At 41.3% G+C, this 20026-nt stretch overlaps 1 protein-coding gene and 1 long non-coding RNA gene across 4 annotated transcripts in view; one reads left to right on the top strand and one right to left on the bottom strand.

Moving 5' to 3' along the window:
* The window catches only part of pde4a (phosphodiesterase 4A, cAMP-specific), a 63009-nt gene that overhangs the window by 15156 nt on the left and 27827 nt on the right, over positions 1-20026 (bottom strand). For 2 of the 3 annotated variants that reach the window (XM_088437562.1, XM_088437560.1), the window contains exons 2-6: positions 4306-4491; positions 4018-4054; positions 3882-3952; positions 3187-3236; positions 1930-2042 (exon numbers count right to left, since the gene is read on the bottom strand). In XM_088437562.1, the coding sequence (XP_088293688.1) occupies positions 1930-2042; positions 3187-3236; positions 3882-3952; positions 4018-4054; positions 4306-4491 (457 nt within the window). Of the gene's footprint in view, positions 1-1929; positions 2043-3186; positions 3237-3881; positions 3953-4017; positions 4055-4305; positions 4492-5959; positions 6407-20026 lie in introns of those variants that run through there. The other variant, XM_088437563.1, reaches the window with a different exon arrangement.
* Positions 11054-19010, top strand: LOC148410462 (uncharacterized). The gene is made up of 2 exons (XR_015868224.1): positions 11054-11290; positions 18497-19010. It is a non-coding gene; the product is annotated as an uncharacterized LOC148410462 (long non-coding RNA).

Consider the following 20026-nt stretch of genomic DNA (forward strand, 5'->3'; position numbering starts at 1 on the left):
CCGCGGGATGGCGTCTCTTTATTCCACGGGATGCCGTAGACGGCTCTGGCAAGCTAATCGGGCGCTGTGGCTGCACGCGCATGCACGTGCGTGCCTGCGCCTGCTGGCTTCTACTTGGCGGCCCCGGTGCGCCTGCGCGGCCAGACGGCGTGTACGTCTGTCGAGAATATGCGCGTGTGTGTGTATGTGTGAGACTGACAGTAGTCTAGTCTCCATCTTGGATCTTTACACATTGGATGCAGCACAGAACCTCTGTTTAACCCCCATGATTTATTTTGACACCTAACACACACAAAAAGAAAAAAGACACCCGAATCCCCATTGTTTACATCCACAGCTCAGAATGTTCAAAAGATGAGCAACAGAAGGGATGATGTTCAACAGAACAAACGGTGCCTGTCACTTTAAGATGGAGCACTACTACAAGAGCGTTGCCTGCGATGTCATTGGCTCCCACCGAGACCACATGGCTTATGGTCAGAATGGCCAGCCAATGACGACGAGGCAGAGGCAGAGCATGCTGCTGTTCGATAGCAACCAAGGTTACAGCGGAGACATCAGCATCAGGACCACGATAACACACTCTCATGTCCTCGCCGCGCACAGACCATCGCTAGTCTTTTCTCGTTGTCTTGCGTGTACATACTGCGTACACACACTGCCGTGAAGACCCACGATATGCACTCTGCCACATATAAAAGCTGATTTATGGCAACAGGCAGAACAATTACATGTTCTTCATTTCACGCTAAAAGAGAGATGAAGGTCCCCAAAAATAACATTCCTCTCTGAACCCTTTTGGACTTCCAACTTGATTTTTTTTTAATGAGCATTCCCGAGTATGGAGGACCAATCAAAGTCAGGAAAATGAGGTGACCTGTTAGTTTGCCATCTTTGTTCAAACTATTGTAATATATGCCTCAAGAAATCATCCTATTATCTACCCCCACTCCAAGGGGAAAATTTTGAAAATGATTTTTTTTTTAGCTATTTTGACATCTGCGACTCGGTGGAGCAGTGGTTAGCACGTCTGCATCACAGTTCAGGGACCCGAGTTTGAATTGACCTCATGTGTGGCGTTTGCATGTTCTCCTCGAACCCGCAAGTGTTCTCTCTGGCCACTCCGGCTTCCTCCCACACTTCAAAAACATGCATACTAATTTATCCTGAGTGTGTGAATGGTTATTTGTCTGTGTGCCCTGCGATTGGCTGCCCAAAGTAAGCTGAGATATGCACCAGCAAGCCTGCAACCCTCATGAGGATAAGCATCTCTAGAAAATGGATGGATATTTTGACATCCATGTAGTATTTTGAGACTCCTTGAAACCTGCCAGTTATTTCCATATATTACCTCATTGACTGCCAGCCATTTTAGAACATTTTGACGGAAGGGAAGGGGGGCATTTGTACCAACATGCTGTCCTGTCAAAGTTTTTTTTTAAATCTACAAAATTTCGGTTCAACAGTTACTGTAAAATAATCAACCTATTTTGATTATTTTTTTAATGCGGTCCAAAACTAACTGAAACTGAAAATATTTGGTGTTTTTCAGAAAAGTCATGCTACAAAGCAGCAATGGCTAACAGCAATGGCTAACGCACGCTCGTTTACACTACCAAAGCTACATTTAAATTAGAGTTTGAAGATCATTCACTTTTTATGTCCCTCACCTTAAACAACTCAGGAATTTGTTTTGGAGCTAAACAAACCTATTTTTTCACCCAAAAATGCAAATTATTTATATTTTATGATTTTTCCCAAATCTCTATTTAGCCCCCAAAATATCAAAGTTGTGTTATTTTCTCTTATAGTTTGCCAAAAGGCTACAAGAGGCCATTTGGGTTCCGTGTCTAATGTTTTGTTGGTCAGTACACGCCCCTTTTGGAGTTTTTGCCATGCAATGTATGTATATAGGGTGTAGACACTCACCTTGTTGGAGGCCATCTCGCTGACCGAACGGTGGGTCTGGATAGTCTCCAGCTGGTCCAGACACCAATCCAACTCTTCCAATGTCTCCCGAGCCATCTGCTGGTATGTCTCCTCTGGGATAGGGACAAGGAAACTCTGGTAATCCACACCTATATAATATAGTTTTCTACATAATTTCATATACTCAGGCCACTTCTTTCAGAACACTTTCTTACTTCAAGTTTTCTGAGCTGTGGCTAATACTTTGTCACTCTCAGTAATGTGACGGGAAAAAAAATGGATTAAATAGTCATCATAATAGAACTATGAAATATGTGCAAGAATGAATTAAAAGTAATGATGACACACAATATAAGGCATGGCCAGTAAATTTACACTTTAAACTAAAATAGCATCAATCCTTGAATTAGAAATGAGCTAATTAAAATGTAAAAGTAAAGCTATTGGTAGTCCATTAGAATTAGTGTACAGTATTATTTTTTCATTATCATTTGTAATGTGATTGGAATTTCTTCGTCCATTTTTTTCTTTCCTCAGATATTTTTATTTTCTTTTTGTCATGCTATTCATGTTATTATTGTACTATTTTATATTTAACTTTTATTGCAATGACTCATACATTTTCTGATCAATCATTTTATTTCATTTTCATTACTATTTTTTAATTATTTTAAAACTTTTTTTTACTTACTCATATTTTTATAGATCCTCATTAAGTATTTTTATTTTATTTGATTAATGTGGTCTTCTTTTAATTATCTTTATTTCCATTTATTGTTAATACAATAAAAATAGAAATAGTATAATAATAATAGTAATACATTTATGAACATTATTAGGAAATTATTTTGGTATTACTATAATGAAAGCAATGTTACCAGAGAGGACTGCTTTAGGAACGGTGGTTTGTCTTGAGAACATTTTAAGGTTTATAGTAATCCTTATTTCATCATGATTTTTATTTTGACGGCAATTTATTTATCTATGTAATTTTTAAAACTTTTTTAAAACTATTTTTATATTTTCGAATCAAGTATTTTTTAACTTTATTTCACCATATACTTTTGTTTTATTCATTAAATGTGTTCTTATTTTGATTATTTAATTTCCATTCATTGTTAACAAATGATTCCAATAATATTTATTACTATTATTATCATCATACTTTTATGAACTTTATTAATTATTTTGGTGATAAGCGGCTCTGGAAAATGGATGGATGGATTGATGGCATTGCGATAATGAATGCAGCCTTACCAGAGAGGGTTGCTTGAGGAACGGTGGGTTGGCTTGTAACGGGCGACCTCCTGTGGACATAACCATCATTACATCAAAAGCAGAACCGCACTCTGCTGCCCTCTGTCGATTTTTGACAGGCTTTTTACGGCGAGGGCAACAAACGCTTTTGACAAGCTCATGGGCTAAAAAGTATTTCCACGTCCGTAATTCATTTCAACGCATCCCCCAAAACGGATGCATTGAAATTATGAAACGCTTTTAAAGCTTTCATACGCTCTCTAGTATTCTCATTACGGAGGAAATACTCCCAAAAAGTCAACGTGTAAACCATGCCTTTTGCTTCAAATAGCCTTCATAATTAAGCAAGGAGACGGGAGGCATTTTCAGGACACCGCTGCATAATTACAGAATGCTGATCATTCTGCTGCATTGCCATATATATATCATATTGATGTGTAGGCTGAAAGGCTGCCAAAAACAATCTGCTTGTGTCTACTGCATCATAAAAAGAGCATCCTTTTTAGAGTTATTGAACGTGTCGTTAGGGAGCCACTGAGGCGGAGGAGCATCAAATAAAGCCGGATTCTCTTCCAATCAACGTCGGCCAAAACCCGATTATCCGATGGTTCTGAGCGATTATCCTGAGGTGTGTCAAGAGTGATTTTTGCTGACAATCTGATGGTTGTAATTATGGACGGCGGATTGATACTGACTTGTTAGTGGGTGTGGTGACATTGGCGAGGATGGTGAAGTTGCTTCTTACGGATCGTAGGCTGGCCAACACCTGAAGATGGGGAGAAAGGCGGGGTGTGAATAATCAGCATGCTATTGAACAAATCGGTAACATACCTGAGCGAAAGGGGTGACGATCATGTCTTCAGCATGCCTGTGGATGACACGTGTTAAAAAAAACAAACATATACCGCTCTCGGCCGAGTCGTATTAAAACTCATTCACTGCCATTGACGGCTATACTCGTCAAAAATTATTTTAACTGAGCTGCCGCTGAATGAGTTAAACCTGATGAATATCTTGGAATGTTTTTGAATGATCAGCTGGAACCATGTGGGTGATTGGTAAAAAGTTGGAGCATAGCGACTTATGTGATGGATCCAGGTTGATGGTATGCGTGCTTACCCCTCACTGTTGATGGAGGAGTTGCGCGACATGGTTTTGGGGGACGTGTCGTAGTCGGAGTCGGAGCGGTACAGGAAGGACTCCCTGCGCTGACTCTGGGGGAAGGAAGGGTGCAGCACCAAGCCAGGACTCGCCTGCGAATCCATGGGACTGCGTCCCGGCGACGGGCCATTCTCCGAATCGAAGCTGGGGGGAAAGTAGAAGATGAAAATGTGAATACGTGACCCCGTTTGGGAGCGACACCGAAATGTGACGTGATCGAGCCACGCGGAGCATCAACGTGTGTGAGGAAAAAGATGTGACAGCTGTTGGATGGCACGCCGCCACAAGGCTGCAGGAAATGACGCTTTACAGACACATTATATTCGCCAGCAAAATTAGATGCATAAATCCAGCTTCATTATACTGTTCCAACCACGACTGGTTATGATCCTTCGACAATCGTCTAAGTACATCTTCCCAATCAAATGGAGTTGCATAAAAATGTTATTACAAAGATAATGAAAAAAGAGTAATCATCTGTATACATTTATTTCGAGGATGCCACCATCATATTGAAGGTGTCAGGTCTTGTGTTAGCCAAAACAAACCCCAGGCTTAATCGTAAAGCATTGCGCTATGTTAGGATGGCATGTTATGTTAAGTCGTTGATTGAGCAATCTTTTGCCCACCCCCCTCTCAAAAAAATAAAAAAAAAACAAGACTGATGCGCAATTTTCAAGTATGTCGACATGAATGTTGTCTCACAAAATAGTTTCAGCAGCGTTTCAAAGTTTGCTTTAAAACCACCAGCAAAACCCCCCAAAAATCTAGGGCCCTTCATCGATGGCCCTTCAAACATATATTTGCTGATCATTTTAACTTTTTTACTACAAGTAACACTGGTGTCGTTATTTATCACATATAACGCCATAGCATAATTTTGTGTCCTTAGATATAAATCATGACATGTTTAGCTGTGGTCATTCTGTAGACCTACCATTCAAAACAAAACAAAACTTAATTTTTAAAAGTAATGCAAGGAAGTTGTGGAAAAAAATTGACCTGGATGTAACTACTTTACACACAATCTAAAGTTACATTTTGTTTAAAAAAAAGTAAAAATTCATCAAATAAATAGTGCAACATATACTAAGGATAAACATGTTATATATGACGCCCATTAAACTTGTAGAAACACAAAGACATACGACAAATATAATGTGCTAATAACTTCATTATTTGTGCCACTTCATTGGCAAATATTGGCGATTTGTGTTTTAATTGGCTGGCCAATCAGTCAGGCCTGAATAACAATTACATTAGTTTAAGTACTATAAGTTCTTGTCCTCCGACAAGAAAAGCATGAAAGAGATCCGAAGAGTCTGGAGAAGCCACAAAAAGGTACAGTGGATGTCCTTTGGAAAGGAAAAAATGAATATATTAATTTTGATCTTTTTTTTCGATGCGCATTCCTAAACTTGAAGAGGCTCAAGCAAAATTCAATTTTACAAGGCTCTGATGCATTGTAGGTTCACTTGAAAATTCACCAATACACGCAACCTTTTGGGAGTGCAAACCAAATAAAGTTAGAGATTAAAGAACAAAGTTGAAAAAAAAAAAATGTATGTGTGCCAGGCCTGTAAAACACCACTGGACAGACTTGAAAATGTACCTGCAGTAACACTGCGACGAGCGCCTGCGCTCCCGAATGCTTCGGTTCAATTTCAGACGGCGAAACAAAGTGGAGCCGACATGTCCGCGGGAATGCTCGCCCGGCGACACGGGCGAGGTGAGCGAGCAGGCCGACGGAGGTCCCTCCGGACCGTCCCATAACGTCAGCTGTCGCGTCAGCTTCTTCTGAGCCATCGCCGCTTGAAAATGTCCCTCCTGTCCCGTGCTCCCGACTACCCGGCCTGGATTTCAACACCGGCGGATCATACAACAAGGCCCCGATGGTCCCTTGGCTCCCGCGTGCCAGCCCAGTCGAAGCGCATCAACATGCATATCCCGCGCTCTCGGTTCCTCGGGCCTCGGATGCTTCAAATCCTTCCCCTCCCCTTTTGACTTTGTTCTCCAGATTTATGCAGGTCTCCTTAATCCGTGCGTGCGTCGGGGTCGTTTCAGGTCTGGCGGTTAAAAGGAGCCGAGGCAACCCCCCCACCCCACCCGCTTCTGATATTTCACCACCTTGGCTCCGCTCCCGCCGCCCGTCCCCCGCCCGACCAGCCCTCCCTTGCTCCGATTTTTCCTAATGAATCAACTTCACGCCCTTCAAATGAATCTATCTGTGACACCGTTTGTATGCCCTCCCTCACTCTTCACCTCCTTTCCCCGTGGGGCCCCGAGAGCATGTGCTCTCAATGTCCTTATCTCACGGCTCGCAGTCGCTCTGCAGCAACAGGAAAGCTGATCAGTAAGAGACCACGGGCAACACAACAACACTCGCCGTCTGGGTGTGTTTGTGCGCAATGAGGATTGGCGAGATAGAAAACCACACAGAAAGAGCAGGAAAAAAAGTTATTAGAGCTGAAGCGAGTCCTCGAAAAATTGGAGGACTTTGGTACTGACGCCATTTGTAATTGATCGCAGATGTAGTCAAACACTGATTTTTGATATTATCGTTTGACCCTTGTGCTGTATTTTGACCATTTTTGGATCATTCCACATCATTCTCACGGTATTTTAGCCAAGGGATTGCACACTTCTGGTTATTGTGATAACTAAGTGAACATAACATGCTGTCACCATTCGGGTGAAATTTCAGCTCCCTTGTGTCTTTTTTCAATGCTTTTTCATGTTTGGACAAAATGGGTTAATATCACTATGCTATTACTTTGTTATATTGCTTTTGTATATCATATGCTTCGGATATCATTTCACAAAGTTTAAATCTCAATTTTACTTACTTTTAACAAGTATTTTTGAAGCATTTTCATTCACAGATAACAGATTGTTGTCTCATAACGTAATTTTACATACAGGTCATTTGAAGTTTGGATAATGTTATGGATAAGCAGGTTTTTGTTTAGGGATATTCTAGCTGTATGTCAGGTGTTTACAGGATGAGGAGGAGATGAAGGCTGAAGGACCTTGGACAGCTGACCCTTTTTTCCATATGTACTGAAGACGGAGGGTCGGAATGATAAACTAGAAATGTTGACAAATGTGTTGGGATACTGGGTCGAGGTAAAATTGACATCTTTTGTTTCATTTTCTAAGGTTAAAAAGTACCGGGGAAGATTCCTAGTCGACAAAAGGGCCTAGGATCCTGATTTTTGGACACTAAACTGGATATTAACTCACTCATTGCCAACCCAGCAAAAATGAATTTTTTACGTCTATAGCCGTCATTGGTCATGAATGAGTTAGATGTTGTTCCGCAAAATGGCAGCTTATCGGTTATTACTCCGCAAGTAATGCATTTTTGTCGTTAATATATATTCAGTAATGTGTTGAGAAAAGTAGAATTAATTCATTCAATGCCAACCCAGCACAAAGGTATTCTTGACGTCTATAGCCGTCCTTGGCAGTGAATGAGGTAAGAAACACTAAATTGGTATTTCTTGCGTGAGTTTTAATGGTAATTATTTCCAAAAAAATCCCACTTCCTGGTTAAGTGCATAATTGATCATTTGTCCCCACTATTTCGAACACAGTAGCAATTGTTAATGCTTTGCATGACTAACACACAATTTGTTAGTTAACAGGATTATACACAAAAAAACGCTGTGAAACTCTTTTATACATGACCCCGGTTGTTATTACTATCCTGAGAAATAAATGTAACACACGGGTATAAATTAAGTGTTGCCATTGTTAACTTTGCGAGTGGGCTTTACCTTCAACAGTTTTTGAGACTTTTGGAAAATGAAACACACCTCTGAGTCATATTGATCCAGAAACATTACTTTTGTTCCCGAGATAAAACCATAAAACAAATTATTGGATTCATTATTGTTTATTATTATTGTTATGATGACTGTTATGGATAAATGATTGGATTTCTATTACACACACAATCTGAAACAGTTCCTGTTCCCACTGATCATTTTTTAACAAACCATGCTGACTTAAATGTGCTGTTAAGCACAGTTAAAATGTATTACAAGTTGGTCATTCATTATTATGGTCTTCTGTGTTTGTCACCAAGCAATTATTTTTATGCAAATACTCAATATTCATTTAGAATTCTCTGTAGGATATCCGAATCCCAGAAATACTCGATAGCTGCAGCCCGATGGCAACGGTTGACTCATACTTCCCCTGCGCCAGTGTTTACATGTTCCACTAAAGGTTATGCATGGTGGTGCCAGGAACGACATGGGGGCGGGGGTGGGGGGGCTTGCGCCCAAAACACTTGAGTGTTTTGACACCAACATCCTTGCACGGAAGCAACACTTTGTGTGGCATTTAAATGGGACCAGACACAACGTCCACTTAATCATCCTTCACCAGCAACAATTAGACCATGAAATAGCTTTTTCTATCAAGGTGCAAAGAGGTCAAGCGCAACTAATTCGGCGATGACATCGGAGATAGGAATATTCGACGGCCTCGGGGTTTGGGGGGGCGCTTTTTTCACACTTGCGCGACCGGATGTTAAAACGCAGCATTATTTTGTCATGTTTTACCAGAATGACGCTGGCGCGCTGCTGGCGGAATGAGCTGAGCTGTTATTTGTTAAGTCAATAACAGGAGCCCGCATCGATTGTTATTAACAACATGGTGTTCACGCCGAGCCCGTATGGCATTTAGACACGGCGCTGGTACGTTTGATTGCTTCATCGGGAAGAAGAGAAAGACGCTGAGTGGGAAAATGCGGAAGACCTCTGTAAATGAATAAATCGCCATGTGTTTTCTGACCACTTTTATCTCAAGCGGCGTTTACTCAAGATGATCACCATCAAGAAACAGACTCGTGCATAGTGGCAAAGGACATCGGAATTTAAAAATAAAAAACAAAAACTATGCTTACTAAAAGTAAAAATTGTCGTCACTTTTTTCTTCTTGTTGATTTTTCTCCAGGGCGTACTTTTCAGATAAGCAAAATTCCACCGATTAGCTGTTCAAAGACTAGCCAGCTGATTACAACTGAACTCATCTACAACTATGAGGCAACCTGTTTGCGCAGTTAAGACAATGGGGTGAGAGGCGTGTGCAGCTCCCACCAGATAAGTGCTATCAGTATCAGCAAGCAGATTGCTAGCATAGTGCTGTCTTTTCTCTTAAATTTAGAACCATGGACATGCTGCTTTAAGTTCCATTTACTTATACCCTGTTTTTTTTTCCAAAACTAGTTTTAAACCATTATACTAACAGTTCCATCTGTGACCTTTTTACATACACAGTTAATTTCTAGAGTACATTTTACTCTAATAAAGATTATGCTTGGTCTCAGTATAAACAAAGTAAATATTACACTCAGATTTAATCAGAACATTTCACCAAACGGAACCAAAGGGGGTCTTCTTAGAGTAAAATGTACTCTAGAAATTTACCAGGTATAAGCACATACTGTATACATAACGTGTTCCCTCATTTATCGCAAGGTTACATTCCCAAACACACCCGCAGTAACTGAAATCCAGGAAGTAGAGATTGAAGGTTTTTCTTTATGTGTATGTATTGTATGTATGTATAAAACGTATATTTATTTTTGATTGAAAAAAAATAGCAAGGTAAACCTGTATTAGCCATTGACAAAAATACTCCAAAAATCAATGTAGCAGTTTTCTTTCTTTTAAGTTAATAAAATTGTTTTTTTTTTTTTTTTTTAATTTAGACTGGTCTGACTTTAAGAAAAAAAAATGCAAGAAAAATAATGCCTAAAACCTACAATAGAAAAAAGTTGCTCCTAAATGAAAATCAGTGAAGGCGCAACAAGCTAACCGTGATGTAGCAGGGGAACACTGTATTTAATATTTTGGGAGAAAAAAGGATTCTATTGCTCAAAAACCTGACATGAAAGAAAAACTAAGATTATTTCCCACTTCCGTACCAAATATTTAACCAATACCAGCTGTCAAACCAAACAAAAAAGAATGCTTAGTATGAGCGTCCTTCCTTTAATCAGCCATCATCGCACCATCACACCGTCTGTTTCTGACCAACTTGGTGTTGACAAAATACATAAAATTCAATACAAATACTAAAAACGTTTGACATTTATTCAACTCTTTAATGACACTAGATTGGGAAGAAAAAAAAAAAACATTTCTACCAAACCCAATGTGCAAACCGATCCTGAATAATCTAGCTAGCTAGCTAGCTAGCATTTGATAGATAGATAGATAGATAGATAGATAGATAGATAGATAGATAGATAGATAGATAGATAGATAGATAGATAGATAGATAGATAGATAGATAGATAGATAGATAGATAGATAGATAGATAGATAGATAGATAGATAGATAGATAGATAGATAGATAGATAGATAGATAGATAGATAGATAGATAGATAGATAGATAGATAGACAGATAGATAGATCGCCAGCCAGTGTATGAGCTTGCTTATGAAAACTCCTGGTTTGTTCCTAAAAAGACAACCAAGGGGAATAACGTCAGTAATCATCCTTGTCATGACAGTTGCTATTATGATTTGCGCAGAGCTGACAATGACTCCATCGTGTGTCAAATAGTGAGCCTGGGCTGCATAATAGCTGATGAAAGCTGGCTAAGTGACTCATGCCTATGGAGGGAGGAGCCCCACACACACAAAAAAAACACCCCCATATTTTACACTTTGTGTTTTCACGTTTTCACTCGCGCAGCAGCGGGCTCGTCCGCTCGCACCGGACGCAAGGTGGCGATAAGCCGCGTCCGTGGGAAGGCGGCTTTGTGCGCCAGGAGCATTTCGAGTGGCGACACGACGATCACAGGCCTTCAGCGGGACGCCGATTTGTGCCGCCCGAGCTGCTCCTTCATTATGGGAGATAGCAAAGTGTCTGCGCCAGGATGCAGAGGAGCACATTAAGTCTCACTGCCGGACAACGCCTGAGGTAACAGATGTTAGTAAAAAGCCATATCGGTCGTGGAGGGGCGCGCTCGCTGACGTGGAACTTGTAAAAGCTGGATCTACACTCCAGGACTTCACCCAAGGAAAACGTGATTTAAATATCTACTTCAACTTGTAAAACTTGCATCCAATGTTATGAGACTTGAGCAGTGATGTTGAACTGATTTTTGCCGCATTGCATTTTTGAAACCATATGAATATATTTTACTACACATACAGTACATTGGACGGCCATTGTTGGAGGGAGATAGCGCCTGGGCCAGCCTGAGAACAGCAAGTATACAATGAAAAAATACAATAAATGCCTTGATTATTGTACATTTGTATTCTTAACGCACTGAAAAATCATAATGTGATTGTCAAAGAAGTAGCTGTTTGCTGGAAGCTGAATTTTGCTCGACCTATTCACTGACTGCATCCACCGTGCTCTTGTCACACTAGACGCTCAATGTTCAATACTCCATTTTTCAGACCAGTACCAATACATGTATTGGTCGTTACTAGTATATTTGATGCATAAAATATTATTTGACGCATTGACAAAATGTTGTTTAAAAAAAACTTTTGTAAGTATCACTGAATTGTATCAACAACCTCTGTGAGTACTCGATATCTTAAAAATAAGTCCCGTATCGGCCAGGTATAGATACCTGGTATGTGTACTCACCCATCCCTATATAATATTGTAAATAGACTTTACACGATCAGGATTTTTGAGACCAATCACGATCACTAATTAGCAAGTTTAAAATTAACCAATGAGAGATTGCTGATCCGATCACAAGATGCAGCAAAATGTCTATTTGAATAGCTTGTTTAATTGTTGCCTATACCTCCATACTGTTTATAGAATGTCATAAAAATATTTATAAATGTATATGAAAAAAAGCATCTTTGTCACAGTTTAACAATCTTTGCCATGCCCAAAACTGACAGGTAAAAACATCATTGACCTCGAGGAGACATTCAAGAACTAGCCAGAAAGTGCACTTCGGTAAAAACAAAAACAACTTGAAATACAATATTGTAAGTAAATTACATTACAGCGCCAAGTAAATTTTGAAAATAAGGAACTAGTGCCACAGCAAACATTCCTACAACTCAAGAAAATGAAAAGACTCCAGCTTCGTCCCACATTAAAAAACAGGCTTGAGAGGTTTACTTGGACTAGAGAATCGGGCCTTGCGTTTGTGCTGTGGCGTGCAATTGCATATTTCCGGCACTAGGTGGTGGAGTTAGGCTTCTCATTGTAAAATCTGTGCGGGTATTCTATTTTTTTTTTTTTAACTCGCTGTCAACATTTGTCTCTAAATCAAATAAATTATTAATGTGATTTAGATGGAAAAATCAGGTTAAAATATTTAGGATATAGGTGTTAATGTTCAATATCAATGTAGATGTATATTATTTTACATTTTTTTGTTATTCAATTTTTTCAGCATCAACGAACTCAGTTGGTCAAAAATGATTGACTTTTTTTCATTCAGAGAATTAAACCAGTTGTAAACTGTATAAATCCTGTAAAAAGTAAGGATTCACTGAAAGTTGATTTAAATGTCTTTTTTCTTTTGTTTTGGTTAAAAAGGATACAATTTTAGGTATATTTATAGAATGGCTTTGCAAAAAAATCATTGAGAAGCACTGTTCTCAAGCAAAACCAACGTATTGACATATTTGTCGTGTGTATGTCGCAATGCTCTTTTTCACATGCAGGTACCCCGTGTCGTTTGGTTATTATATTAGGGATTCCTTACAGGGCGTCATAGTGTGCTAACTAAGCTGGAAAAATGAGGTTGTTCATCTGTGGCACTTTTTTTCTCCCTCTCTCTCTTCATGTCACAAAGAAGAGGGGAGTGGATTAGAAGTCATTAATACAGCAGCCTTCAAAGGGCTGCGGTGCACCGAGTCAATGCAGCAATTAGTTTGATTAAACCTCAAAGAAAGAAAAGGGGATGAGGGGGGTACATGCATCCCCCCCCCCCCCCCCCCCCCACCTTGCGCTGACCCCTGCTCGGTGTCCCCAACCTCTCTGCGCAGTTTTTACTCGCCATTGATTATTCATTAGGATTCATGATGAGGAAGCAAGCCCTCGCCACATCAGCGTTTTCCCAAAAGTCTCGCAGGGTGTCAGCTCCTGCCACCCCGCAATACGCAGCCATTAATCAGAGCTCTCAGCGAAGGAGCCATTACGCAAGACTGGCTTTTACTGAAAATGGACAAAACGCAGCCGTTTTGCCTTTGCGTGAATTTCGGAAAAGGATTCCAGACCTAGAGAGAACAACACAGTTTAAAACGCTTAAAAAGATCATCTTCAAATACAGTAACAGTTAACCAAGCTTTTTCTCATTCTTATTCAACTATTTTTTTTTTCTTTTCCTTGTATTGTCATGTAGGCTGATTGCATTTGGCACAATGCTAACGGACATCTGGTTTAGGGAGCGGACTCACAATTGTTGGTGGAAATATCGTAGTCCGTTCGTCATCGAGAGGAGTACTTCTCAAATGGGGGTACAGTACTTCATTGCACTTCAGGGCATATGCGAGATTTTAACAGCGATTCCGCAGGTATCGGCACATCTAATTGAATGCTTTTAATTTTGCAGCGCAAGCACTGGATTTTTCTTTTCAAGTTAAAATAAAATGAATTGGAACATGAAGCAGCCTACAGCTAAATTGTGTTATAAAGATTTTGCAAATTATTGCATGCCTTTATTTTGCAAGGTTCTACACGGACATGCATTCATCTGTCAGCAGATGAGCGAGAATTATCGAGATGATGTTACACGATTTATCTTCCCGAGTTGCTGAATGAAAAAGCCCGAGAGACACCAACAGAAATGCGGTTCCAAAGTTGAATAAATCAGACACGGATGGCACAGTATTCTGTTATTTTATGAGGTCCAAAAATGCTTTGGATGAAGTTTTGGCACAAGTTATTTTGGACATATATGCTGCCTAATTTTTATCCGATCTGGGAACCGTCATAGAGTTGGTCTTAGGACAAGGGAGGACTGGCAGGTGTGATTATATATCATGCCTCATTCTAAAGTATGCAAAATGTATTAGTACATTTTTATTTATTGTAATAACCAAGTGTAGAGTTTGTGTTTTCTCCCTGCACTTGCGTGGGTTTTCTCCAGGTACTCCAGCTCCCACCCACATACCAAAAACAGGTTGATGTAGACTCTAAAAGTCTAAATCATTAATAGAAATCAATGTGAATGTGAATAGCTGTCCAGATATATTGGTGACTATATATTTTTTTTTAGGATGACATAAGCAACTACTGATTTGGCACGCATATTACAGCAGTCCTTTTTCCAAGCCAATGCTAACGGCTAATGTTTTGACAATGCTGGCATCCATTCCCCAAAACTTTTCTCTGCTAATTAATTTTGTCCTTTGCATATAATCCTTTCTTTAAGCTACTTACTAAAAAAAAAAAAATGACAGTCAATATTCCCTGATCCCATGAATACACATACCCTCCCCCCCACCCACAGCCGGTCTCTTCAGATCACCAAGTTAATGATTAACCTGCCCGAGTGCCCCCCCCCCCCCCCCCCCCCCCCCCTCCCCTCCCGGTACGCAGTTTCAGCCTCGGAGGAGAATGACAGTTATTTCCTGCCCCCGCTTCGTCTTCTGCCAAGCAAGCACAGATGCTTATTTTCAGGCGCAAGCGCCAATCCCCCTTCCATCCCTCCTCCTACCCATGAGCCCTGCCTCACCCAGGCATTTAGCACCTGGCTGATTGCTAGAAGTGTGGGGGAGTGCAGTGAGGAGGGAGTAAAGAGATTGCAAAATGGGAGCGAGGAAGGAAAAAAAAAAAAATAAGGGCGGCTCTGCTATTGGTTTGACCATACTGTATAATCACAGCGGCTGAATCATCCTGCCAGCTAGCCATTGAGCATGCGAGGCGCTTTTATTCCGCAGCAACTCCCCAGGCCGGGGCACGCTTTCGGGGCAACGTGCCCGTAACTGACACATCTCCGATGACACGGCCGTGTCCGCTTGCCTCGGCTTGCCCTTTGTGCGCTTCTCCGGCAATCGCGAGAGGACGAGGAATGACAGACGCACGCTTCGTTTTAACGTTGGCATTTACAGTACAGTGCGCAAGCAGCAGAAGCTTCCAAAGCGGGGGTGTGTGTGTGTGTGTGTGTGTGTGGGGGGGGGGGGGGGGGGGGGGGGGGGGTTGATGTGGGGCAGGGCCGGGACATCTGGCCACCGGATCTCCCGGTGTGCCTGGATGAAGACGAGGGCAAAAGACGGGACAGCGGGTCATCTGCACTTGGCAAGGGGGACACGTCAATTCATTTGGTTAATGTCATAAAAAGCATCTCCGCTCTCCGCCCAGAAACCAGAACAATCAGCAGAAACCTCATAGTGGACCCGCCTTGTGTTCATTTCCTAGCAGCATTGTAGAACACAGTTTTACGAGTGTTATGCTAAATCATTTGAAACCGCGCCAACAAAAAAAATGGACAAAAAGTGTATTTTTGTCATCTATAACTGTACTGTACTGTACCATGAGTCGCAGGTAGTAACATCAAATATTTATGCAAGTCAAGTCAAGTTTATTTGCATAGCCCTGAATCACCGCAGCCTCAAAGGGCTTCACAGGTGAAAAATAAGACACACAGAACATCGTAAATACACAAGAGCATTCCCTGAACAAAGCTCCCAGAAGGGGAAGGAAAAGCTGAGTTATTATTACTTTGAGTATTACTATATTGTGATTGAAAAAGTTTTAAAATATGTCAATAATTGAGGGTGCGCCTTATATATGGAAAACGTTTAAAAATACGTCATTAATTGAGGGTGCGCCTTGTAATCCGGTGCGCCTTATAGTGCGGAAAATACAGTGCTTTTGCACTTAATTCCCGAAAGTAATTACCTAAGTCATGAATTTGTTTAGTATCGCCCATTGGTAGACTTTTTTTAGCCAAACACTTTCAAAATATAATGACATCATATCATCACTCGTATCTCAAGGCACCACTGTATTAGCATACAAGCGTGTAAGAAGTCCAGCTCACATAATATGTCACCTTTAAACAATTTGATATGAAAGAAACCAAGCTCATGAAACCCACCCGAGTCAAAACGGTGAACCCTCCACGCGGCCCTCCTTTTTGGGTCCAACATGAAAGATGGAATAACACAGCCTCCCTGAGCCCATTTGGTTCCGGACCGCACGCGGTGCGGTCCGCTCACAGAGCCCGGGATTACGGCAGATTATCCTTCGCGGCTGGATCGCGACTCGGGCGCAGAAGGCCGGTCGCCGAATTGACAAAAACCGCAGGTGTCGGCCACGGGATGACACCTGTTGGATTCCATGGGAAATGGATTTATTTGATGTGCTAAACCGGAGGGGATTATCCAATGCGCAACGTAGCTGGCAGTCAGCCGCCACCTAGCAGCCTTTTAATCTATTAATGCTCGATAAACGCCACCTGGATTTAGCGGGTCCAGATGAGACGCGCTCGTTTTGGACAATTGGCTTTTATTTGAGGGAATAGCCCTGAAAGCCACTCACGAGAAAGACTTCCAAAAATGTCTACGGTCTGCTAAATTCTAACTACGTTATTGCTGCTCAAGGAATATTGCCAAATTCTAGTCTTTAAACTGCCTCAGATGTTTTTTTTTCCATCTTTGTATGTGATTCAGTAAGGTTCGATCCAAAAATCCGCCATTAAAAAATAAGCAGACCAAGGCCAAACACTCCTTAAGATATCTGTCTGCCTCTGACTGGTTAAGAAAAAAAGATGCACCAGGTAACAGTTCCATTCGATTCCTTTATGTAAAACTCCCACACATAACAAGTTGCATTCTGTGATTTCTGTGAGTCACTGCCCCTTTTGGTTCCACAAATCCTGAAGGTAGTTGGACATACTTTTCTCTTGCCCTATTTCCACTATACAAAGTCTAAAAAAAATAATAATAATAACAACAACAACAAAAAAAACACTGATACTACCATGTACTAATGACAACATTTTTCTTCCACAATTTAGGCCAAAATAAACTATGTAGCCATTACCAGCTACAAAAAGTTTTAATTTAATAGTTAAATTATTTTCTTGTGTAATTAATACCTTAAAAAAACAATATTTTTCACTTGCACTCAGGTAAAAATGACACAAAATCACTACTTGGGTAACAACCAATCACAGCTCACCTGTTTTCTGGGTTTGGTCATGTGACATTCACAAACACAGTGGTTACCTGAGCCTTAAGATCATGTGATGTCATTTTCATTTGACATCAAGCGAAAAGTTCTCTTAAAAGTACTACAGTGCTTGTATATGAAAAATAATCAAATTTATGAGACATCCTCCTGAGACCCAGTCCATTCATTTGTGTCCAACATGGTGTCCATTTTGTCTCACAAAGAGCCAAGTGACTTACATCCCACCCAAACAATAAGACATCCAAGTGCAAGGATGTCTTCTACTGAGGACACTCGAACTTATTAGAGTAGCTCCAAAGAGTCAAGAGATATAGACCACAGGTGTCCAAACTGCGGCCCGTGGGCCATTTGCAGCCCGTGATCCACATTTTCATGGCCCGCGGTATATGGCAAAAAATACATTGACAAGGTCCACAATGTTATTTAAGAAGAGTGATGAAAAGGTTTGGAATAATTACATTTTCATAGCCTTTGTGTAATTGCTTGCTTGATTGATTTTTCTTTCATGTTTAATAATCCCTCCATCTAAGGTCAATTTAGAGCACAGTTGTCAAACTCAAGGCCCTGGGGCCACATCTGGCCCCCAACATCATTTTACGTGGCACGCGAAATGCTGATTTGACCAAGTTTCTGGCTAAAATACCAAATTTGCAAGTTGGATTCAAATTTTGAATGTTTTGGGGACATAAAAAACAAATTCAATAGTGATGTTTGTTTGTTTTTTGTAAAAAATTAACTTAAAATGATTGATGTGACTTTTCCGACGCGTTTAAATGGTTTTGTCAATCTTTGTCACGTATGAAAGATTAACAATGTCTCAGCGGAACTCCGTATAATGAAACATGAGGTCACAGCCACTCTCAGTTGTCACTTGAAGCACCGCGGGCGACAGACATCCACTTCCCGCCGCCGCCGTCGACTTTCGCCGGGAATGATGGAAAAGGTCGCCCGTGGCGCGACCGACTGCGTTATTAAGCGCCTTGTGTTTCTCGTCCATAGAATACTGGGAAGGAGCCTTCCGCTGCCCTCGGAACGGAAGCATCGTGCGCTTAAATCCGCCGCTCGGTCCGAGTCCGAGTGCTGCGAGCGGCGGGGCTTAAGAGCAGCTGCCAACGTGGCCTTTAGATGGAGTTGGCTTGCCAGGTCAGGATGACAGATGGCTTCAAGACACACTGTTGAATACATTATGAAAAATGAAGTCCTGGGGGATGGGATGCAAGCGGAAAAGACAGAAAGGGTCCATGTTTGCTGCGTTTGCCGGCGATTCCCTGTGTAGGAATTTGCAGAGCTCTCCATGAGAGCTGGACCGAGCTGATCTTTCTGAGATCGCTATTAGGAATTGGACGTACAATTAGAACATCACACGATTTCTTATCCATTCACAGCATGAGATCATTTATTATTTTATTTTACATTGTTGTTTTTTATACGTGGGTGAATGCGCATGTCTGTTAATGCTCTTCATGACAGCAAAACGTGATGAGAATGTCCAAAGAAACCTTACCATCCTAAATCTTGTTATGCTTTTATTTTGAAGTTCTTCCTAAAAGCATGTCGCAGCTTAACTAACTTGACTCACAGATTGTTGCTCCAGATATTGCAAGTCAACACATCGCTATTTGAAATCAAGTTCAATCGCTAATTCAAGGCGCGGAAAATGTTCCTGTCGCCAGCGTTTATCAAAACGTCTACCATAAATTAGCCACTGGCTAGCAGCGCTCGAGATCCCAGTAGAGCGGTTGGATTACTTTTTCAGAGGCAGTTTATCAGACGCAAATGACTCCTAGCCGTTGCCGTTTGTACTGATCACTTTTGAATCGGTCTGACCGTGTTCTGTGGTCATCAATTTGTTTCATTGACCGTGTTTATATTTTTGCAAATTTCGCATCTCCTCTCAGGGAATTTGGATGTCGTCCCATCCCTAGTAGCTACCAAGCCCTAACCTTCGCAAGAGGAACCAAAATCCCCTCACTTCTCAGCCATTCACCAAGAGCATTCGAAACCAAATTTCTCGCTTCCCGGGAAGCAATAACCCCGCTGTTTTTTGAGCGGCATACGTTCCACAAAAAATCAGGGGTATAGCCGGCATCAAAAAGGTCAAATCAGTACTTGGCTTTTCAGCACCGCAGCTGCGGAGCACTCTTTAAAACGTTATGGATTGTTTCCGAGAGGCTGATTGATCAAGGACCCCGCTACCTGAGTGCCTCTTGAGAATGTCCACTTCCCTCCCCGAAGCTCCGCAGGGGCCAACGAGCGCCGTGTCGCCCGCTGCCACCGCCTAACCTTTAACCGAACAGTGTTTTAATTAAAGCGCGTCAATTCCCAAAGGACATTTGGGAGTCGCCATTCCCCACACCCTGCTGCGTTTACACCCAGCATTCGGAATTCCGAAGGAGAGTCGCTCTTTGTTTAATGAGCATCCCCCTTCGGTGTTCCTTCCTCCTCCTCCTCCTCGTTGTCTCCAAAACAGATGGATTATCTGATACGCCTTTGTAGTTTCCCGCCACTCGCAGACAAATGACTAGCTGA

This window comes from Hippichthys cyanospilos, chromosome 16 (assembly GCF_059441005.1).
Source record: "Hippichthys cyanospilos isolate Australia breed blue-spotted pipefish chromosome 16, RoL_Hcya_1.0, whole genome shotgun sequence".
Lineage (NCBI taxonomy): Eukaryota > Metazoa > Chordata > Actinopteri > Syngnathiformes > Syngnathidae > Hippichthys > Hippichthys cyanospilos.